This window comes from Aedes albopictus, chromosome 3 (assembly GCF_035046485.1).
Source record: "Aedes albopictus strain Foshan chromosome 3, AalbF5, whole genome shotgun sequence".
Taxonomy (NCBI): Eukaryota; Metazoa; Arthropoda; class Insecta; order Diptera; family Culicidae; genus Aedes; species Aedes albopictus.
In genome coordinates, this window is record NC_085138.1 from 437,621,783 (window position 1) to 437,647,022 (window position 25,240).

Below are 25,240 nucleotides of genomic sequence, written 5' to 3' on the forward strand. Positions count from 1 at the left end.
GGAAATTCAGAAAGACCATGTTGAGGGTAACTGGTACCATTTCTGGTCATTCCAGGGACATTTCGTGATGAATATGATATTGAGCATAGGGTGACAAAGGCAGCTCTCAGTTAATAACCGTGAAAGTGATCATAGAACACTAATTTGAGAAACGGGTTTTGTTCTAGTTGAGAAATTACGCTAAAAAGAAGAGGATTTTGATTTTGATAGATTTTAATATCATTCTCTTCCCGAGATGAACTAGCCCAGGGCTAACAATCTCGTTAATACAGATAAAAAAAATCATTCTATTGACTAGACCCAAACTTAAACTCATTTCATGAGTTTATGTACCTTCAGCCTTCTCTGATTTCAGCCTTATGTTACGATTCTATAGTTTCAGCCTTTTGCGTGCAGTGTTTTGTGCATTCTGCCTTTTGTAATTCAACCTTAAGTTATAAACCCGAATTTTAAACGTGTCATCAATTTTAATCCAAAACCAATTGCTTCAATTTCAATGCTTGTATCCCATTTATTGTGATGTGTGTATTTCTTAACGCAATTATTTTCAACAAAAAAGAAAGAATAAAGTCTAGTAATATGCACTTTCACTACTTCTTGATTTGGTATGTGGTTCTAGTTCCTAGGTAGAATATATAGGTCTGTAGAAATATTAACTTCCTGCGCGCGTTCCAGTACTACGTACTGGACGTCTCGATTTTGGATATCTTTTCTCCGGGTTTCTCTCTTATCCATATTCTCCAGTGATATTGGCTAACAGCTTTGCTCGCTCTATTGATTGATGTGTGAGTGTATATGAGTGTTTGTGTTGTACATTAAGCTAGTTCAGATTGTTTGTATACACACATGTGTAGGAATGTTTGCGTTCACTCTGGTTTCACTATGTTCTCGGAGTCGGAAGATTCTATCATCCATGTTTCCTTCATGTTCGTCTTTTTGTTTGATGCACACATCCCGTCCGCTATCATATGATTATCTTCATTGTTCAACATTCACATTTACATTTGTATAGTTTTACATGTGTTTACGGTTACTTTCTATAATTGTAACTTTGCCCTAACTCAGTCCGTTGCCACTGCGTTGCAAACAAAATGGCTGATTTCTCTACTCATCGTTTCATAGCTACCTTGTCACTTTTTTTTGTTTGAATTGCTGCTTATACCCTAAATGGATAACAGAATAGAATGGGATTCCTCTAGTGATTGTTTTATGTTTGAAGAGCTAGGAAAGATATACTGACGGTATTTGAATTCATGGTTAAGCATCATGGATGGTTTAATGTTTTGCATTAAGAACGGAGTGCTTCCGGTTTGAACCTTGTCTTGATGAGGGAGAGATGGGGATAACATTATAACTTTCAATATTGGATACATTTTTGCCGGTATTCGGTCATGTTTGGTTGACGTGGTTTGCACGGTTTGGATAAATTTGTTACACAACAATTAGCGTTAGTTCGATCAGTTTGCCTTCGTCAACGCATATCCTATTGTAGTCCTTTAGTTCTCCTTTTATGTTGCTGGTTTATTGTTACAATGATGGCGGAACTTGAAGCTCCCTGTTAGGTTACTGCTATTGAATGTTCTCTAGTTTCTGTTTTTGGTTTGTATCTGTTTCATTAACTAGGATCCTTAACCCTACTATGTACAGTGTCCTTTTTACAATTACTTGTTTGTTACGAATATAACTTAAGGGTGCAATATAGAGAGAGGCTTATTATCATCGATTTCATTTTGCTTGTCTCCGGCGTTCCAACTCATTGCAGTTGATATTTTTCCATTTCCAGCAGGTGCTCGTACAGTTGATCCTGGTCCGGTGACATGCCAATCACAATCCATCCGAAAATAGCACCAACACTGCGGGCTATTGACAGCGTGTTCCATATGCTGAGTACTTTGTTCGTTTCCTAGAAGAAAAGAAATCCTAGGTTTATTTTGTGGCTTTTCTATAAGACTAGTTGTGCTAAAATGTCATAAGATGTTGTTCTTTTATGTGTTGTTATTGCAAAAAGTCTTATTCAGTCTAGTGGCTATGGCCAGAATAACTCAGATCAATATTCAACACATAAGTACATCAACATGCAATCTTTGTGAGTTATGCTAATAGGAACTGTTCTATTGGATTTAGCCCAAGAACTTGACTTTCGTAAGGAGAACATTGCGGATACAGTGTTTTGTTACTTTCAATGAAAATGAATTGGAAAACTCACGTATCGTGCCTCGAGCATGTGTGCTTGTCAACAACGCACTCACCGCTACACTTGTTTCTTGATTAAGTACATATCTGACGAGCTATCACAATGTACATATTAGTTATCACATAATGATAGGGAATGGTTCTTTTAAACAAATTATCGCATATTGTGCTTAACAAGGCGTGTCTGCATTGGCGTAGCCAGCTATTTCTTTTTTCTCACTCACTCTCTTAACCCTAAAAGGGATACCTGGGGTCCATTTGGACCCCAGGCGCCTTGCAGAGCTCGTCTTTGATGGAACACACTCAGCGAGGTGACGAAACTGAGGCCATGAAGGTATCCCTTTTAGGGTTAAACAAGCACGAGAAAGAGCGGGATGCGAGAGGGGGCCTGTGCCTCCTCTTTCATCCTTCTCTTTCTCGTGTTCGCTTAGGAGAGTGAGTGATAAAAAAGAAACAGTTAGCTATGCCAATGCGTTTTTTTTTTTTTTCCTTCTAAACCATAGGGGGATAATCTGCTCAACAGACACCCTAACAGAAGGTTAGGGTAGTGTAGGTCTGACAGGCCGTCTTCTACAACAAAAGTAAAATCCAGGACTACTCTCTCCTCGTACCCACTAAACCATTCCTATGGTGACAGTAACTATTGGTAGTGATACAAATGCCTGTTAATGTGAGTTCTTCTTTTGGAAGAGAAGTATGCTCGCAAGATACGTGACAAACAATACTAGAGTTACAATTCGACTGAACAATTTAAAAGAATTGAAGCCAATGTCACCAAAACAAAAAAAAATCAGAATATCTCAGCACAAAATCACAAAAAAAGATGTAAGATTTATATTTTTTAACTTACCAGTTCCTCCTCCCACACGGTCACGTTAGAGGCAGACAGGTAAAGGCGTTCGTCCATCGATCCAGCCGACAGACTCAGGACAATCGTTGCTGCGTAGATCATAATTATTACCACCGATCGGAACGAAATGTTACTATCGGTCGCACTCGATAGGCTGAAGTGTGCAATATCCATCCTGAAGTGATACAAGAATAAATGTTATCTGTTTGAAAATGTTCCTGCGGTTCCCACACTTACCGATCGAATATCGAAACCATACAGATGATGGCCAAGCAGTAGAACGCATTGGCGTAGACTTCCGCAAAGGCCGAGTAATGTCGTATGGATGCTTCGACCCAATCGTACGGTCTGGTCGTGCAGATCAGCAGCAGATGGGCCAGGGCCAGCCCTCCCAGCAAACCGTGACACACGTTGGCGATGTGAAGCCATAGTCTCTGCACCGCACAGGATAGATGAACGGCGGTTCTTATTGTGTAACTGAAAGATACAAAATGTTATGAAACTTGAGGGTACGAAGCAAACAGAGGATCGTTGCTCATACTTATTGCTTTCGGGGTCACCTGGTCCACCGCCACCTCTCGGCCTAAGGTGATGATGGTGGTACTGCGAATGATGCAAGTGCAGCTGATGGTGGTGGTTGTACGTATTGTCTACTGGTCGATATCCGCTAGCCGTCTGTATGTACATCTTATCGATTCTGGTCGGGGCCGCTTCCGCCGTTGGCGACACAACCGGCGTAAAGGGGTTGTAGATTTCTCCATGGTAGTTGGGCGTGTCTTCACCTAAGAGAAAAGAGGAAATAAGCCGGTTGGCAGTATGTTACAGTATTCTTGCGAAAGTAAGAGATTTTTTTATGGTGTCATCATCTTGAGAGTTAAAATGATTTCTAACTTGCTTCAAATACAAGAATACCCCAGTGGATTTGTTCAAAAAATTTTACAGGGGTTTCCTAATGAATTCTAGAATTACTTTCGATGCGAACATTGGAGAGATTTCTTCAAAAAAAATCTTTTCAGAGATTCTTCTGCGCGCTCTTTAAAAAATCTTTAAAAGATTCCATTAGACAGACATTGCCGAAGTGTTATCAGGTCTAGATTGGGGTGATATTCTTGACACCGAGGACATTGAGGTGGCTGCTCAAACCTTGTCCAATGTGCTGGCATACGTTATTGACAGACACGTCCCCAAAAAGCTGCACCGCAATACATCGCGTCGTCCTTGGGAAACAAGCGAACTGCGTATGTAGAAATCTGGAAAGAGGGCCGCTCTGAGGAAATTCACCAGACACCGCACACTGCAACTCCGGAACTACTATGTGAGGATCAATTACGAATATAAGCGCATTGCGAAACAATGCTTCCTTCGTTATCAGCGTGGCATGCAGAGGAAGATTAAATCTCATCCAAAACAGTTTTGGAAATTCGTAAACGAACAGCGTCAAGAATCCGGTTTGCCATCGTCTATGATGTTCAACGGCGATGTGGCCTCCTCTCCGCAAGATATATGTAATCTCTTTGCCGATAAATTTGCTAGTGTCTTCACCGATGAGCAACTGGATGACAACAACGTCACACTCGCCGCTAGCACAGTTCCACACCTTGGGCAATCGTTGAGCAGTGTAGACATCGATGAAAACATGATTGCCAGGGCTTCCGTTAAGCTCAAGACGTCGCACAACCCGGGACCCGATGGAATTCCATCGGTATTTGTCAAGGCGCAAACCATCAACCTATTGCCACCACTGCTTCACGTTTTCCGACTCTCCGTAACTACTGGCCTGTTTCCGTCCACATGGAAGCTTGCGCACATGTTCCCAGTACATAAAAAAGGGAACAGGCAAGAGATTGGCAACTATCGCGGTATTACTTCGCTCTGCGCCATCGCCAAGTTGTTCGAGATTGTCATCATGGACCCGTTGCTCGATCACAGCAAATCGTTTATTAGCACCGAGCAAAATGGATTTCTGCCTGGTCGCTCAACGGCCACTAATTTGCTGTGTCTTACCTCCTCTATCATCGAGAGCATGGAGAAACGCGTTCAAACCGATGTCATTTACACCGACCTGACTGCAGCATTCGATAAATTGAACCATCGTATTGCTGTAACTAAACTCGATCGGCTGGGGATACATGGAACCCTCCTGCAATGGTTTCAATCTTATCTTACAGGTCGCCGCCTGTTTGTCGTCATAGGTGACTGTCAATCCGTTTCATTTGCCGCAACGTCTGGTATCCCACAAGGTAGCCACTTGGGTCCACTGATCTTTTTGATATATTTTAATGACGTGAGCTTGGTGATCAAATGCCCACGGTTATCCTACGCGGATGATCTCAAACTATATCTTCGTGTTCGATCGATTGAAGACTGCTACTTCCTCCAACGTCAGCTGAATGCGTTTGCTGAATGGTGTACTCTAAACCGAATGGAAGTTAACCCGTCCAAGTGCTCGGTTATTTCCTTTACGAACAAAAAACGGTCAATACTATTTGATTACAGTTTGTCAGGCACCCAAATTGAACGCGTCAGTCAAGTCAAAGACCTTGGTGTAGTTTTGGATGAAAAGCTCTCTTTTAAACAACATATCAACTACGCCGTCGGAAAAGCCTCTAGCATTCTCGGCTTCATATTCAGAATAGCAAGAGAGTTCACGGATATCGTCTGCCTTAAGTCCTTGTACTGTGCCCTATCCCGATCCATACTTGAGTACTGTTCGGTTGTCTGGAACCCATACTACAACAATGGAGTTGAAAGGATTGAGTCTGTTCAACGGCGGTTTTCAAGATATGCTCTTCGACGTTTGCCTTGGTCCAATCCGTATAATTTGCCAAGTCATGAAAGCCGTTGCCAGCTGATACATCTGGAACCTTTATCGACCCGTAGGGACACAGCCAGGGCTTTACTGGTCTCGGACACTCTGCAAGGACGCCTTGATTGCCCCGCCATTCTGGGTCAACTAAATATTAATGTTCAACCTCGTGCTCTTCGCAACAATTACATGCTGCGGCCACCCTTAAACCGGACGAACTACAGTATGTTTGGGGGTGTTAACGGCCTGCAACGTAACTTCAATAGAGTTTGTTTATTATTCGATTTTAATGTGTCTCGTCAAATACTTCGTCGGAGGTTTAGTTTGTTTTTTTTCAAGGCGTTTGTAGTTTTGTATGTTTTTTTTTGTTTGTTAATTTTGACTATTAATTGGATTGTGTTAACAGCTTTCTTGTGCTTATGTTTAAGTTTTATTTTTGACTGCGATATGTTACTTTGTCATGTTAGACTTTAGATTTAAGTAAAATCATTGGGGCTTATAAAGGGTGATACGGTCAAAATTTAGTCACACAATTTTTTTCATAATTTTAGACTGCGTACACCAAAACAGCTGAATTTTGGACCAGTAATGCTACATTATATGTAGCTTATACCATAAAATTTTCATCAAAATCGATTGAGTATTGGTTGATATATAGACAAAATCATCGACCTACCTTTTTAAAATTTTGTACAAAGGCGCTCCATAGTAAATTTTCGGAAATTTAAGGTCAATAAAGCACAATTTTGATTATAGAACTACCAATACTGCTCCGATTTTTATCAAAATTTTACAGTATAGTACTATTATGAAAATACGCTCTTAGTAAAATTTTGAGCCATTTTGTATGAATACTTTCAAAGTTGTAGCAGTTTGAATATGAAAAAAACTGACCAGGTACCACTTAAGCAAATATAACTTTGTAACGGCTGGTTCAAATTGAATGAAATTTTTACACAACATTTTGATATGCATACTACACATAAAGAAAAATTTTCATTGAAATCGGTTAAGTATCTCTGGCTCTATAAATAAAACAGTAAAAATGTATGAATCCTCTTTGCACAAAATTTTAAAATTGCGGATCTCAGGGTTCAACAATATCTCCGCAAATACTAGACCGATTTTGATGAAAATTTTATGGTACAAGTAACATATAATGTACCATTACTGATCCAAAAATCAGCTGTTTTGGTGTACGCAATCTAAAGTTATGAAAAAAATTGTGTGACCAAAATTTGACTTGACTCGACAAAATTTGACAAAATTTGACCACCTAAACAAATATAACTTTGTAACGGCTGAATCAAATTGAATGAAATTTTTACAAAACATTTTGATATGTATACTTTACACACAGAAAAATTTTCATTGAAATTTGTTCAGTATTTCTGGCTCTATAAAAAAAAGAGTAAAAATGTGTTCTTATTTTTTAATCCACTTTGTACAAAATTTTAAAATTGCAGTTTTTAGGATTCACAATATCTCCGCAAATACTAAACCGATTTTGATGAAAATTTTATGGTATAAGCTACATATAATGTACCAATACTGGTCCAAAAATCAGCTGTTTTGGTGTACGCAGTCTCAAGTTATGAAACAAATTGTGTGACCAAATTTTGACCGTATCACCCTTTATAGAGCCTGTTGATTAGATAAATAAATTACAATCTCGTCTTTCCTTAGTTCTTCTATCAGGAATATAAACGTAGATTCTTTCGGTAATTCCAAAAACGATTCTTATCGCTGGACCTTCCAGAATGTTTCTGACTGCAATAGCAAACCACTCGAAATAACAAATAGGGTATGAGCATCCCAGCTAGAAATTATGCATTAATGAAAGTATCTTTCAATCTGTCATCTATTCCTTCATGCTGTCTCTTTGTTAAGAAAATATATCAGATATGGTTCCAAAACTTCTTTACAATAACTGTAGATTCCTTTTGAAATTCAAAAGGGCCTTTTCAGATATTCCAACAGATAAGAAAACCACCATAATATTTCACAAATATCTGGTCACCCAAGCAACACGACTTGTTTCAAAGCCAGTATCAGCAACATCAGTGCAATTTATTCACTGTTCTAATTAAGGGCAACACAACACAACTGCTTCTTCTTTGGAACGCAAAAAGCGCAAATTTTAAATCGTTATGCAACATGAGCCAGGGGGAATGATAAAAAAATGAAAAAAAAATATTCAGACTCGAACCATGGACATCAGGAGTATTAACCACTCACCTTACATACTACACCAGAAGCTATGTGAAAGATTTCCTGCTCAATGCACCATAAAAGCTACTGAAGTTACGCGTTACTTCATTATACCGTCTTTGCCACAAGTTAGAAAGCTGTCAAAATGAAAAGACGCGCAAGTTTTCCGCAACACATTTGGAACCTAATCTGAACATACAAACCAGAGTAAGATGTTTCATGTGTGTTACATAACACATTTAATGCAAGCTGACTGTGTTACCACTTGTGAGGAATATGTAAGCTCCGCCTCCATAAATCGATGTTAAATACGATGTTATTTGTAATTCCTATGAAACAAAGCTGCAACTTAACGATATTCGGAGTTTAAATGCAACTCAACTGACATGATGAAAGTTGCGTGCGCTTTTATTGCAACTCTTTTAGACCAAAGCATAGAAAACCACATTTTGGATGATGTTGCAGGTGCTGCTTGGGCAATATCAAACTGATGGAATCAGAAGTTTATCCAAAGATTTTTTAGGAGTTCTTTCAAGCACATAATTGGAATGAAGACGGCTACTATGTATAGCAGAGGTCACCCAGGCCTTAGTCTGATCGACAGCAGGCAGTATAGAACTATTGCCTTAGATATGCTGAAAAACTTTGTCAAATATCGCAAAGTGATCAAACACTGGTGAGCCACCCTCATGTTTGGTGCATATTTGTTTTTCTTACCGACTTGTTTTGTTGTCGATTTTAGTCTTCGGATGTTTTTTGGTCCAAGTGCCATTTTTAGTTTTCTTCTAGCCTACAAGCTGTTGTTATAATCTTATCGTTAAATCTTATTTTAAAGCTTAGTGATCTATGGTGGATGGTTAGAACACTTGACTATCATGCCGAGGACCTGCGATCGAATCCCACTCCCGACAAACTCACAAAACGTGGATTCTTCCTTCGGAAGGGAATTAAAGCGTGGGTCCCGAGATGAACTAGCCTAGGGATAAAAATCTCCTTAATACAGATAGAAAAAAGAAAGAAAAAACCCGTGATAAAACCCTGTAAAACCGTAGAGGGTTCACCCTACAGGAGGTTGGTAAAACCATTTTTTTAAACGTTTGACATGCTACTTGGCTTTATGACATATTATTATAGTACACTACACAGCATAGATAAGATCAGTTTGTAGGTTTCAAGAAGACAAACAAGCCGTTTAAAAGTTCGAAAAACGTCTTATATGAACGATTAAAACCAAAGTCTTAAAATTAATCTGAAACAAGTATCATCATAAACTGGCAGTAAATTTCCAATTATTAAGGAGGTCCCAGAGAGGTCCATGGGTTTTTAGTGACATTTCAGGGGGCCTCCCCTGAATGGCAGGATGTCTCAAGGGTGTTCAATTTGGTCTTAGGGGCACTTTTGGGACGTTTCAGGGCTCCATTGGGTCTCAGAGGCGCTTCAGGAGGTCTAAGGGGTATAAAAAGCGATTTAGGTAGACTCACGTGCATTTCAGGGAGACCCAAGGGCTTTCAGGGGGGGTACTTGAAGGTCTTAGAAATATTTCAGAGGGTCCTCCAAGGTTTGCATGGGGTCCCAAGAAGTTTCAGGGAGGTTACAGGGGATCTTTGGGTTCCTTCATACCACTTCATACTATTAAAACGCTCGTCAAATCCCCTTTGAAACATTCCTGAATGCCCTTAAACTCCTGAGCCCCTTCAGAAAAAATCTTGAAATCCCTTGAAACGCTCCTGCCACCTCCTTGATCCCATTGAATCGCTCTTAAATGCCCCTACTCAATTGGAAATTCCCCTGAAACCCCCTGAAACTCCTTTAAAAGGCTCCAAGAAACCCCTAAAACTGAAAACCCCTTCAAACGTCTCTGAAATGCTATTAAATGCCCCTAAAACCTATCGGAACCCCCTAAAACGTTCCTGATACCCCTGAATCTCTCTGAAATGCCTTGGAACACCCAGAAATCCTTCTTCAGCCCCCCAGTATTGACCTTAAAGCTCCAGGAAACACTCATGAATTCCCGTGATCCCTTTTTGATCTAAACCTTTGGAGCCGGAGGGGTCATATATGACCCAACAGAGAAACGGCTGTATAAATTCATCCATTCGATAAAACAGAATACTCTCTTCGGCGAAGTTGCTGCAAATTGAGTCCTCTATCATGGAAAATGGGCATATTTGTATTTGGGGCTTCATTGACAACCAAGAACATCCTAAACACCATGAAATTTGGAAAAACAAAATAATTGACATACCATTTGTTTAAGAACTTGGATGTGGGTTACGTTTATAAGTATTCAATTAACCTTTGCCAAGAATATCAAAAGGTTTTTTTTTTATATTCTGGAATGTTCTAGGTGTTCCAAACTGTCCTATAGTGAAGTCCTTCAAATCTACAAGAATAATTTTAAGTATTTTCGCCATAAATAAAAGCATTGCATAACGTACTAGGATCCGTGAAGCTCTTGACATCTACAATGTCATTTATGGACACTATAAGGATATTCCAGGTCAGCCAAACTAGGGCCCATATAGCCGAGGCGGTAAACGCACGGGTATTCAGCATGACCATGCTGAGGGTGATGGGTTCGATTCCCGGTCGGTCCAGGATCTTTTCGTAAAGGAAATTTCCTTGACTTCCTTGGGCATAGAGTATCTTCGTGCCTGCCACACGATATACACATGCAAAATGGTCATTGGCAGAGGAAGCTCTCAGTTAATAACTGTGGAAGTGCTCATAGAACACTAAGCTGAGAAGCAGGCTTTGCCCCAGTGAGGACGTTACGCCAAGAAGAGAGAGAGAGAGAGGTCAGCCAAACTACCTTGGAGTTCAGAACATCAGGTCTACACTCGTAACAAGAGCCATATCTGTTATACTGAGTAACGTTACATAATCAACCGCAGTTACTGAAGCAATCTGAGGTCTACTAGCTTATTACAAACCTTTGGGACATTCAGGATCGTCCAAACTGTTCTATAATGAAGTCCTTAAAATCTACAAGAATAACTTTATGTGTTTTCGCCATAAATAGTAGCATTGCATAATCTGCTGGGATCCGCGAAGCTTTTGAAATCTCAAATGTCATTAAGAGTCACTACAGGGGTATTCCAGGTCAGCCGAACTACCTTGAAGTGCAGAACTTCAGGTCTACACTCGTAACAAAAGCCATATTTGTCATGCTGAGTGACATTACATAATCAACCGCAGTTACTGAAGCAATCTGAAGTCTACTAGCTTATTACAAACCTTTGGGACATTCAGGATCATCCAAACTGTTCTATAATGATTAGTCTTTCCAATCTACAAGAAAGAATAAATTTATGCAATTCAGTATTATAATTTATATTTTACTAGCTGTACCCGGCAGACTTTGTCTTGCCTACTGCGTTTTTGACGCTTCAAGTTTCTATCCAAGACCAAGTCCCCGGTCACAAAATATATGGAAGATTAATTTTCAAAAACTCTCAATTTTTCCATGTTTTTTGCCTCATAAACCTTCCTTGGGCGAAAACTAATTGAACAAAACAAAGACGACCCAAATCTGACCTTCCGTTCGCAAGTTATGCGCGGTCCCACGTATGCCACTGCATTTTTATATATATATATAGATATAACTCATTTTGGTATCATAATGGCCAATTTTTCCGAACTGGTTCATTATGCAACTGAAATTAGTTGCATAATGAAAAATAGTTGCATAATGTTCATAATGCAACTCATTTCGGTTGCATTATGAACATTATGCAACTCAAATGGGTTGCATTATGAAAAAAAATCATTGCATAAAATTTTGTATGGAACTCGTTGCAAAACTCGATTTTTTCAGCACTCTTCGTATTTATCCAACTCGGCAAGCCTCTTTGGATAAATGTACGAGTCGTGCTGAAAAAATCAACTTTTTGCAACTCGTTAATACATAAATAACTATTATGTATTTTCGTCATAAATAATAGCATTGCATAATCTGCTGGGATCCGCGAAGCTCTTGAAATCTCAAATGTCATTAAGAGACACTACAGGGATATTCCAGGTCAGCCAAACTACCTTGGAGTTCAGAACTTCAGTTCTACACTCGTACCAAAAGCCATATCTGTTATACTGAGTAACGATACATAATCTTATGTATATATTTTTGGGATATTATGGGCTTCCTTACTGTTATGAAGCTTAGGTGATAAAAACAACCACTGTGACATGGGGCGATTTCGTTTCAGATAGTAATGTTGACGCCGGAATGAGCTGGCCGTACTTCAGGCTTGGGTGCAGCAACCAGGAAGTATACAAATGTTGAAACTTTTTTCAAATGTTTTCTATATATAGCCAAAACAGAAACTTCAATTGCCGTAGATACTAGATATTAAACATCTAATAGTTTGGATGGTCCCAGCTAATCTTATGATGTCTATTGAACATACAAAAGATTTATTGGATCATAGCTTTGTATGATGAAGGAAGCTTCCGTTACACCCGTACACTTTAGAGTGTAATCTCAAGAACGGTTTGGATGACCTAGGATATCCCAAAAGGTCTGATACTGTCTATTGAATTTGCAGAAGACTTACTAGACATGATAGATTACAAATAGTAGCTTTGTATAATGAAAGAAGTTACCATTACACCCGTAGACTTTAGGATCTAAACTCAAGAACAGTTTGGATGACCTAGGTTATCCCGACTTATCTGATACTGTCTATTAAACTTTCAGAAGACTCAAACTGAACATGATAATTTAAAAATCGTAGCTTTGTATAATGAATTGAGTTACCGTTTCACCCGTATACGTTAGGATCTAAACTCAAGAACAGCTCGGATAACCTAGGATATCCCGAGTGATCTTATACTGTCTATTGAATTTTTAGAAGACTCACTGGATATGATATATTACAAATAGTAGCTTTGTACAATGAAGAAGTTACCGTTATACCCGTTTGGATGACCTAGGATATTCCGACTGATCTTATGCAGTCTATTGAACTTTCAGAAGACTTACTGGACATGATAGATTTCAAATCGTAGCTTTGTATACTGAAAGAAATTACCATGACACCCGTAGACTTTAGGATCTAAACTCAAGAATAGTTCGGATGACTTAGGATATCACAACAGATATGATACTGTCTATTGAATTTTCAGAAGACTCCCTGGACCTAATAGATTACAAATAGTAGCTTTGAATAATGAAAGAAGTTACCGTTTCACCCGTAAACTTTAGGATCTATACTCAAGAACAGTTTGGATGACCTAGGATATCCCGACTGATCTGATACTGTCAATTAAACTTCCAGAAGACTCACTGGGCATAATAAATTACAAATTGTAGCTTTGTATAATGAGTTAAGTTACCGTTTCACCCGTAGACTTAAGGATCTAAACTCAAGAACAGTTTGGATGACCTAGGATATCCAGAAAAAATATTCTGCATGATGTTCGACCCTTTTTATGCTATTGAGCACCAAAACAACAGGAAAAAATAGAAAAAAATCCATAATAACGCTTGGAAAAATTCCGGCTTCAAAGGGTTAAGCACCCCTAGCCCATGGCTATAAAAACAGGTTCCAGAGTATGTTTTCCTGCGATTCAAGGGAATATTAAATGAATATAGGAAGAATTTTTAGGAATTCCTGCAAAAATCTCTGACAATGAGTTTGAAGCGAATTTCTGACAAGATTTCACGAGAAATCTCTAGGAGAATTGATTTCACATAAATGAAAAACGGTAAGACGATAAAAGTTCAAACGTTGGCAACAGCTCGCTGACATAGGGCACGGTTTGGGTCAAAAATGGCCCTCATTCACAAGGTCGATTAAATAACTGCTAAAATATTTAACTAAACCTCTAATCACTCTTTCAAAAGCACTAAATTCAAACCTACGCACTTGTTCTTCATTATTCCAAGCCCAATCCAGGAATTTGGTATAATGCAAAGAAAACAACAAAATGATTCATTTTGAGAACGATGCGTTGAAAGAAAAATTCATTTTTAAATCTTTGGAGCCGGTATTTTCTGAAACTTTTTCATGATAAAGCACAAAGTATCTACACAGCAAAAAGAAATGAATTTTCAATGGCATGTAAAACATCACGCATTTAAAAGTACATCATTTGAATCGAAAAAGTCATTTAAATTTAAACAAAAATCCATGCACATAATAAGAGCATTGATATACATTGATTTTTCAATTAAAATAACTTTAAATTTCAATCATCATACAAACTACCAGCGCTCTGATGTTGGAAAGAGTATGGCCGTCGCGTTGAATCTGGGTGTTTCTGAAGAGCTGCTCCAAAAGTTATTTTTATTCCCAATTCTTCAGCCGTGTGGAGTGTTACGAATGGCGGAAAAAGAATTATGAAGGTCATTAACAGGTAAGAAATTAATATTTCATCCATTCGGCAGTGTAACAAATGAAATATAATTCGTAAAGTTGACACTTTTCAGACGCGCGCTCACTATCGGTAATCACCTGCTGAAACACCATCAGCAGCAGCAAGACGCCCTGCACCGAGAACCGAAATTTTTGTTGCTGGATGCGGGAAGTGCTACATCATAAAAGACAAATATGTACCTGAGTATTTGATACCGAAAAGTGCAATTACTATAATGAAATAAAACGTGACAACCATTTATTGATTTTAATTGCTGCTTCTGACTACTGGGCGGGGAGGGATATGTAAATCATGAAAACAAAACACACCAACGGAGAACGGCGCCATTCAGTGCTCACTTAAATTTCAACGACGTTTAAAATTACACGTCAGTACATGTTTTCAATAAATGTAAATTTCAAATGCGATGTATTTTTGTATTTATTTTCATGCTCCAAATATGTGCATGAAAATAAACTTAAAATTACATTTTTATTTCAACTGTGTATTACTAATTTTCATGAGCTACACTTTCTGGGAGGACGATCTGCGAACCCTACGCAGAGTGCGGAACTGGAGACAAACAGCCATGGACCGAGTGGAATGAAGACGGCTACAATGTACAGCAGAGGCCACCCCGGCCTTAGCCTGATCGGTAAGGTAAGTACTTTCTCTACCATAATTCAAGTAGCACACAGTTGAAATAAAAATGTAATTTTAAGTTTATTTTCATGCACATATTTGGAGCATGAAAATAAATACAAAAATACATCGCATTTGAAATTTACATTTATTGAAAACATGTACTGACGTGTAATTTTAAACGTCGTTGAAATTTAAGTGAGCACTGAATGGCGCCGTTCTCCGTTGGTGTGTTTTGTTTTCATGATTTACATATCCCTCCCCGCCCAGTAGTCAGAAGCAGCAATTAAAATCAATAAATGGTTGTCACGTTTTATTTCATTATAGTAATTGCACTTTTCGGTATCAAATACTCAGGTACATATTTGTCTTTTATGATGTAGCACTTCCCGCATCCAGCAACAAAAATTTCGGTTCTCGGTGCAGGGCGTCTTGCTGCTGCTGATGGTGTTTCAGCAGGTGATTACCGATAGTGAGCGCGCGTCTGAAAAGTGTCAACTTTACGAATTATATTTCATTTGTTACACTGCCGAATGGATGAAATATTAATTTCTTACCTGTTAATGACCTTCATAATTCTTTTTCCGCCATTCGTAACACTCCACACGGCTGAAGAATTGGGAATAAAAATAACTTTTGGAGCAGCTCTTCAGAAACACCCAGATTCAACGCGACGGCCATACTCTTTCCAACATCAGAGCGCTGGTAGTTTGTATGATGATTGAAATTTAAAGTTATTTTAATTGAAAAATCAATGTATATCAATGCTCTTATTATGTGCATGGATTTTTGTTTAAATTTAAATGACTTTTTCGATTCAAATGATGTACTTTTAAATGCGTGATGTTTTACATGCCATTGAAAATTCATTTCTTTTTGCTGTGCATTCTTGAAAATCTATAACTGGCAGAGTAACAAAGGCAGTGATTTTTTAGCCAATTATCATGTTGTTTTTCCTGTGAAGACCAAGTCGGAAAATGGTTTCAGGTCTATTCGCTAAAACTGACAGATTTCAGAATACCCGCCCAATCCGGGTTTTACGCGGTTGATTAAGCTTCACTGGAACCTAGACATCTAAAAATATAATACCCCCTTTGAAATGGGAAAATAACGGATGCTAACGGTTTCCCTTAAGGCTGTATTTAACGACGAAGAAATAAAACCTCCAGGCTACAAGTAGCGGCTTTGCCTTTCAGTTTTTTTTTTCGTATCCCGCAGCGAACAATTTTCCACCCGCACCATTGCGTTCCTACATCTCAAGCCACTTTAACGACAAGAAGCAGCAGACACCGAGAGAATGAAAATTCCCACATAAGTATATGCTTATCGATAAAAACTCACCCTTCCGCCACAACAGAGTTCGAATGACGTCATTGCTCTGGTGTTGCTGATCGTGGTTGTTTCCTTTCGACACGGACTGCTCCTGCCCTGCGACCGACCAGACACCATCATTCCCGCCCCCCAAGCCCACACTTGTTGTACGACAACCAACCACTACAAACATAATGCGATCCTAACGAAAAGCGCCAGAACAAACACCATCTGAATGGAGTGAGATGTCGATGGACCTTATTATTTTTTCTGCAGGACTGCGATGACGCTCGTTGTTTCTCATAATCCTGATTGAAACATCGATTCTACACTGTAGTCAAGCGGCTTGCGAAACAAGTACTGTCTTCGATGCGCAACTATATCACAAAATTTGTGATATATTTAATATCATTATGCTTATTATGCTTTTCATAAGATCTGTCAATATCTCCTCTATCTCCTCTACATAACGTTTGAACACTGATATAGACATTCGCGGACATGTGCCAAGAATTAATTTGACTATAAATGTTGACTTTCAAATGTGTTTGGTAAAACTTGTGCATCAATACGTCAAGAACCTACTCCAAACCGCAGGGTATAACTACTCAGAAGCAAAAAAAGATCCGAACCGGTTTTCCCCTAAAAATCCGTTATATCCAATGTTCTGGTGCATTGCAATTTTGGCTGAAAATTTTACCTCTTCACCATCGGTCTATTGACAACCTATGGTCATAATTTCAAATTAATCCTTCTGTTACCTATTTTTCTAATTAAATTTTATATCGTCTAGCAACACCTCAATTTTCGTGGTTTTTAAGATACATTATTCTGTGTTATTTTTGCGTTATCCGAAATATTTATTTCTACGATTCATTCAGGGATTCCTCCAAGAATTCCTCTAGGAATACCTCTAACGATTCTTCCATCGATTTCTTTAGGTATTCTTTCATGGATTCCCCGAGAAATTTCTTCAATGAACTTCTCCTAGTATTCCTCCAGGCATTCCTGATGGGGTTGCACTGGAAATTCCTGCAGAGATTCCTCCAGCATTCCTCCTAGAATTTCTCTATTCTTACTATAATACTTCTCGGAATTCTTTTAGGGATTCCTCTAGAAATGTCTATGGGGTTTTCTTCCGGTTATTCTGATCAATCTTTCTGAAATTCTTCCTGAAGCTATCCCGGTAATTTTTCCAGGAATTCTTTCTGAGATTTTATCAAGGGATTCATCCAGAAACTCCTCATGGGATTCCTCCAGCAACTCCTACCACGGTTCTTCCAGCAATTTCTCCTAAAAATCCTCCATAAATTCTAACTGTCGTACCTCCAAGGGATTCCTCTAGCGATCTCTTTGAGCATTCATGCAGGGATTCTTCCGGGCAATCTAATTAGACATTTCCAGAAATTTCTTGGGTGGATTTTTTCAAGGATTTATCCAGGACTTCCTTCTCAGATTTCATCCAGATCTACTTCCACAAATTCCTTTTGGGTTTTCTCCAGGAACTCCTATTGGCATTCCTTCATGTATTCCAGCTGGGACTCCCCAAGCAATATCTGTTTGGACTCGTCCAGAAATTCTAACTGTGGTACTTCCGGTAATACTTCCTGAGATTTCTCCAGAAATGCCTTTCGCGATTCCATCGGGGACTCCTCAATGAATTCCTCTAGAATACCTCTACTGATTCTTCCTAAGAGAACTGTAGATATTCCGCCAGGTATTTGTTCAAGGAATTTCTTTTAGGATTCTCTCGGCGTGCTTTATGGAGGTTCTCTAATAAATCCTGTAGAGATTCTTCCAGCAATTTCTACTGGAGTTTCTCAGAAATGCTTTCTATAAACCTCCCGGAATTCTAGAAATTCCTCCAGAAAATTCTTGTAGATCTCTTGGTGGGACCATTCAAGACAATCTTGCATGGATTATTCCAGAAGTAACATTTTAAGTTTTGTTCGGCTCTACAAGAGATCATCATGACCAATTTTATAAAATTTAAATAAATAAGTAACGGCTGAGGTAAAAAATTTTATAAAACTTGCAATAAAACTGATTTATGCATCAAAACCTCTTGATAACCTCTTAAAGAGCATCTTCCGGCTAAGTGGACCACTCTCGGAGAGGTTTCACAAACCGTTTTAAAACCTAGTAGAAAAATTTCCCGTTCTCGATTGTTGTTTTTTTTTTCAAAAAAAAAACTATGACAGCTCAAGATGCAAAGAAGCTTCTTCGATGGCACGTAAGGTTCAGGACGATACATCATTCGTAAGTAGAAGCGATCATTTAAAGGAAAATTTTAGTTGTATTTGTGTTGGTAGGCTTATGCGCATTCAATTTTACCATGAATATTGGGGCTGCAGAATCATAAAATTAATGCGCTTCAAAAATAGTGAATTTTATCATCTAGGAATGAAATAAATCAATTTGTTTGTTTAGTAAAACTATCTCGAATCACAAGAAAACTCAGCAGAGAGAGTTTATTTATGTGAGCATGTTATGGAAATGGTGGCAAACTATCAATTCATTGGTAATTTGAGCAAAATTAACCATTTTCCATTCACGTTTGCTAATTCTTCAACATGGCGATAACCATAATCAGCGAAAATAAAACGAAAGCAAGTTTACTTTTATGATGACCACAATAAACCTAGAAATGTCTAGTTCTGCTTTTCCACCAACAGATGTCGTTACTAATCGAACGGATCGCCATTTGTTGAGAGTTTTAACAGTTTTATTGTGGTAATAATGATTGCCAGAAGGTTTACAAATCGGAATGTTTTGTTTACTCTTAAAATTTGTCTTTATGGATATCTTCAAGTATACTATAAAACATTTTATCAATGGTTTTCATAAAAGCAGTCATAACACTGCGAGTTTTAATTATTGCTGTAATAAAACCTTAATAAAAATCAAACAAAACCAATCAGCAATGAAATTGTTACTTGGGTCTGGTGATATCTCCAGGAACACCTTCAGAGATTTTATCTAGAAATTCCAGCTGGGATCCGCAACTGCGTTTCCGAGTACTCACTTATTAAGTGAAACTGACTTCAGAAATCTGAATCTTCAGGACATTCTGTTGTTTTTGACCCGGTGTGGTAAAGAGCTATAGGCTCTTTACGCTTTATACGTTATCACAGTGCCCTTCTCAGGGCGCTGTTTGAACCCATTGTGGTACGCTTAGGCTTTATTACAGTGTCCTTTTCAGGACGCTTCCCTTCTCCGTCAGGTAAATGATGAATAGGCTCGTGTTCATGGCGATGGCACAAATTACCCAAATGGAGGAGAACGTGCCTCTGGAACCGACCTACTGGTACCTGATACCTGGGATCCGTCAAGCTATTGAAACTGCGGTTCTACAAACAATACCTCATAGGAATCCTCCAGAAATTCTTCCTGTAGTACCTCCTTTAGTTCTCCTAGGGATATTTCTAGAGATTACTCGTGGGATTTCTTCAGGAATTGTTTTCTGGGATTATTCATGGCAATATATCGAACATTCTACTAGAATTTACTCCTATCAATCCTCTACGAATTCCTTCTAATATTTTATCCAGGGATTCCTCTAATTATTTCTCATGGGATTTCTTCAGGACCTTCTCGTGAACTTCCTCCAGAAATTCCAGCGACGATTCCTCAAGCAATTCTTCCAGCCATTCTTGCGAGGACTCCTCCAGGAATTCAAACTGTGAAACTTCAAAAACTCTACTAGGGATTTTTCTACAGCTTTCCTATGGCTTTTTGGCTGGGATCTTCCCAGACAATCTTCCTAATATTCTGCGGAAATTCCTTCGGTTGTTATTCCTGGTCTGATCCAGGAAATCCTCCAGAGATTTTATCCAAAGATTTCTTCACAAATTCCTCATGGACTTCCTTCTGAAACTCTTCTTGGACTTCCTCCAAGAATTTCTCAAACAACTCCTCCTGCGGTTTTTTCAGTAATTCATCCTCCAGATGTTCTAACTATTGTACCTCCAGGAATTATTTTTGTGATTCCTTTAGGAATTTATCCTGGAAAATTTCCTGGAACTCTTCCTGGAAGATTCTTTCAGAAATTCCTCCTGTGATTCCTTCAGAGCCTTCTCTGTGGATTCCTTCAAAATACCTCTATTAGTGTGGGTCGTCGGAACCGTTTTCTCAGATCAAAGCTTTTTTGGTTCCGTTTCGGGTTCTGAGTGTCTGTGCAAAATTTGAGCACGATCGGTTGCGTCTACACTTTGCGCATAGCAATTGAAATATGGGGATATATGGGAAAACATACTTTTTTTGCATTTTAGCCAAAAGCTGAAAAAGTTTGTCTGAAAGTTTTTAACCGATACTGTAAAATGATAGCCTAGGATGTTCTGAAAAACTTTGTTGAAGACCGCAAAGCGATCCGATGCTTGTGAAAATAGTTATAACTAACGAACCGCATCCACGTGTTTATGTTTTAACATGTAAAGGAATAACAATAGCAACAAAATCATGCTGTTTCGCCAAGCAATGCCAACGCTATAACCTTTTTCATAAGCATCAGATCACTTCGCGGTCTTCGACAAAGTTCTTCAGGGCACCCTAGGCTATGTTGTCACTTTATCGGTTACACGGTTTTATAAACATTTGAGCTTGTTATGAGAGAAATGCAAAAAAATGTGTTTTTTTTTTCATGTAAAACCCCATACAAACTTCAAACGTGATGCGCAAAACGTAGACATAACCGATCGTTCTCAAATTTTGCACACTTATTTGGGTCCTGAAATGGGATCAAAAAGCTTTGATCTGATAGGATACCATTAAAATTTTCATTTTTCCATATAAACGATGACCCACTCTAACCTCTATCGGTTCTTCCAGGGACTTCTCGATGTATTCCTCTAAGTATTTCTTCAATGAATTTTTCTTTGGATTAATCCAGGCATTTCTGATGGGGTTTCTCTAGAAATTCCTGTATAGTTTCCTCCAGCAATTTCAAGGATTTCTGCAAAAATTTCTACAATAATGCATCCCAGAAACCTTCTAAGAATTCCTACAGAGATTTTTCCTGAGATTCTTCCAGAAGTTTTTCCGGTGGTTCCTTCAGGAATTTTTATCCCAGAGATTTTATTCAAAGATTCCCCCAGAAATTTTTGGATGAATCTCAAGAAGATTTCCCGAGAGAATGCAGCAAGAATGCCAGGAGGTATCCCACGAGGAATCCCTAAAAGATTTCATGGAGGTACACCAGTTAGAATTGCTGGAAGTGGACTTTGGAGAAATCGCCGGAAGAACCGCAGGACGTATTGCTTGAGGAATCCACACTGAAATCCCTGGGGTAGGCCAAAACGAGTTCCTGAAGGAATCCCATGAGCAATTACTCGATGAATGTCTGGCTAAATCTCGAAAGGAATTTTTGAAGGCATCGCCGGAGCATCGCCAACATCTGAAAGAATCCCAGGAATGTTATCTTGAATAATCTCACCAAGCGTTCCTGAACAAATACCAATAGAAATCTCTAGGGAAATCCCTAGAAGAATTCCGGGAGATATCCCAGTAAGAATTTCTAAGAAATCCTAGAAGGCATTGCTTGAGGAAACTCTGCAGGACTTTCCAGTGAAACCTCATCAGGAATGCCTAGAGAAATCATTGAAGACGTATCAGGAAAAATCCTCAAAGGAATACTTAGAGATAGAGGTGTTCCTGTAGAAATACATGAAAAAGTCCCTGAAGAAATGCCAAAAGGTAGTACATATATCGGATAATGCAAAAAACAGCTCAGAATAATGTATCTTGAAACCACGTTGAATCCGCGAAACCACGAAATTTGTCGCATGATGGTGTCCCGGAATCGCTAGAATCCATTTCCGGTAATTAGTATGCCGATTACAAAATGACCAAAAGTATTGCAGACAACGCAAAACTAGAAGAGTATGGTGTATTTTGAAATCCACGATGCGTGAAATGCCACATGAGTGTATTAATTGATTAAAATCTTTATTAAAGAGACTTTCAGCCCTTCGCTGGTTCGTCTCTCCATAAGAGTATTGAACCATTTTCAAAACTTGGTCCCACGACTAGACTCCAGAAAATTGGTAAACAGATTCCAAAATGACTTTCAAAGTCATGAAGTTTGATATGTTGCGATGGTGTTTATTCATCTTCGAAAAATGGATCCCGGAACTAACGGAACCGTGAAGTCCACATATCGGTTCCAAGAAGGCCAAAAGTATTTCGGATTACACAGAAACAGCTCAGAATGATGAATCTTGAAAAACCACGAAGTTCGAGGTGTCGCATGATGGAATTCAAAAATTGACCCTGGAACCGATTCCCCGGAACATCCGTAAAACTGGTTCCATGGCACTTAGTGACCAAGATGGACTTTCAGACATATTTTTCTATCTAACTAAACTGTTGTCATATCGAAAATTCACTTTTCCTAATATGGCCAATTCCAATGATCTATTTTGAATCCGCAATATCTCCGCAATCAGACGGCAATTCCAACAATCCCCAGCAATTCCCTAAATAAAAGCGATAAGAGCTTCTTGTGTCAACATTTGGTTGAAGAATATTGAAAAACAAAAAAGTTATAGCGAAAAGAGTGTTTTTTCGCACTCTCGTTAGGAGGGTTGGCAACGGAAGGGTTGGGAACCTTTCTCGTCCCGGAAAAAAAAAACCCCTACATGCCAATCGGTCCAGTAATTTCAGAGTCTATAAGGGTCAAACAGGCAGTCAGTCAGACAGACAGACAGATAAACAGACAGAAACTGACTTTTATTCATTTACTAGCTGTTCCAGCGAAATAGGATGCAAGGAAGCCGAAATGTTAAGGAAAATTATTTATGACAATTGTGCAGCCATCTCTTGTGAGTAATATTTAAAAAAAATCATGTTGTTTTGCATCGTTAAAGGTTGAAAATCAACTATAGCCATTTTAAGGTACTATAGCCATAACTGGTACAGTGAGCTTACATAAGTTGAAATCAATTTATTAATGGAAGCGCATGGTTGTTCATCCCCATATAACGGTGCGGAGTGTTCCGTTTGAATAATCTTTCTATTTACATAATTTCAATTAAAATGTAAGAACATATTTTTTTTATTATTGGGTGATTCATGTGTCCAACTAAGTCATCGCATAATAGGAAAAAGTTACTGATTTAAAACGTGGTTTTGAATGTAAAACTAGAAGCAAAACTCCAACAGATAACTTGAAAAGAATTCTAGCCACACTGCCACATTCCCCGCATAAGGTTCGTTCTATAAATAAGCCCCCGCACAACAAAACCAACTCGAATCGAATCATTACAGCATAAGGCTATATTTAGCACCTACCAGTGGGCTTCGGCACGTTCTGCTGTTGGTGCTTCCGCTCCCGTTGCGACTTGGTCTTCCGGTGTACCCGCCTGTCTTCGAGGTTTTCCGGAATCTCCAAATCGCCGGACAGGGACGCGTCGTTAAAGTCGGAACACTGCTTCAGGTATCGCATCAGCGTTTCATTCGCCTGGCGCACCTCCATTTCACCCGCGGCGATAATTTTCCGCTCCCGCCGCCTACGGGACTCCGATTTGCTGCGTTTTCTGCGTGGGCTTTTGTCCAGGCTGCTGCGGCTTCGGGTGCTCCGCTGAGCGGGACTTTTCTGCGGATCCGACAGGGATTGCACCTTCAATTGACGATCCATGTACCCGAGGATGCCCTTTTGCAGCTTGTCGTCCGTTCCCGGAACGGTCTCAATGGAAATCTGTGTCTCCACGCGCTGCTGATCTGGGGGATTTTTGTTGGTATCAATTGCATCATCAACATTATTGTTGTTGTTGTTGTTGATATTGCTATGCGCCTTCGTGCTGCTGGCATTTGTCGTCGTACTGGCGCTATCTGCATTTTCCTCTGGTCGCGAAGAAGGTGGACCTCCCACAGCGAATGGTGCTCTATTTTTAGCAAGTTCTTCATCTTCCCGTGGATTGCTGGTAGCTGGCTCTGTTTCTAATCGCTGGTGGCCACTGCTGGACGAAACTCGCCGTGAACTAGACCCGGACCGAGAGCTGCGATGTTTGCCTTTGGAGTGTACGCGCACTTGTTCCATTTTCTTCAATTTTCACTTGCCTACCTAGAGTGGCATCCTACACGGTAAAACTTCAACCTTTATCCTCGGCACAACGTAATTATGTGACACAGTATTTTCTTCTACCAGGAAAATCAATTTATAACATCACAGCACTAAGAACCGAAAATATCACAATCATCACCATTATCCTGTTGGTTTCCATTGGGCGTGTGTGTGGGAAAGGAAAATTCAAACGAACGTCAAGCCGTACCGAGCGAGCAAAGGGAAGAAAAACACCATTAGGGGATAGGCGCACGGTGTGTGGATAGGTAGCACACGAATTTCCCAAGCACTACTGACCGAACCGTTTGTGCTGCGAACGTCATGAAATCTCCACGCCAACTGCCACAAATCTGGAAAATGGTTTTCCACGGACTGTATCTTTTCACTAACCAACCTACCACTCACTACTGCTAGCTGCCCACAACCTCCCACATCCACCTACTCGGCCCACCCAGTGCAGTGCAAACAGAGGGACTCTTCCACCACCGATGGAAAGCCGAAAGGACGAGAAGCCTTCGGCTTCGATTCCACTACAAGGAGATGCGACTTTTCTTGTGCAAAACTCGTGCAGAACATGTTACCAAATATCATAAATTAAAATTCTTTGATGTTACTCTTGGTAATATGTACCACCCAAGCAAAAACTACGTTTGAGCGATACTTAGGTGAATACAAGTTTGTGTAAAGGAGTCACTATGGACAGCCCAAGTTTTTAAGTTCACATGAAGAGGCATGTTAGCCAGACGAACATCACGTATGTGATAATCGAAATCGTGTTTTACAAAAATTTTACTAGTAACGAGGATAACCT

At 39.3% G+C, this 25,240-nt stretch overlaps 1 protein-coding gene across 1 annotated transcript; it reads right to left on the reverse strand.

Annotated features, from left to right (window-relative positions):
* Positions 1–486: 486 nt before the first annotated feature.
* Positions 487–24,889, reverse strand: LOC109426004 (uncharacterized). The gene is made up of 5 exons (XM_019701430.3): positions 23,658–24,889; positions 3,585–3,825; positions 3,281–3,520; positions 3,044–3,218; positions 487–1,903 (listed from the first exon to the last, which is right to left on the reverse strand). Exons 1-5 carry the CDS (start codon positions 24,403–24,405, stop codon positions 1,754–1,756), a joined length of 1,554 nt encoding a protein of 517 aa, XP_019556975.2. The 5' UTR covers positions 24,406–24,889; the 3' UTR covers positions 487–1,753.
* Positions 24,890–25,240: the final 351 nt, after the last annotated feature.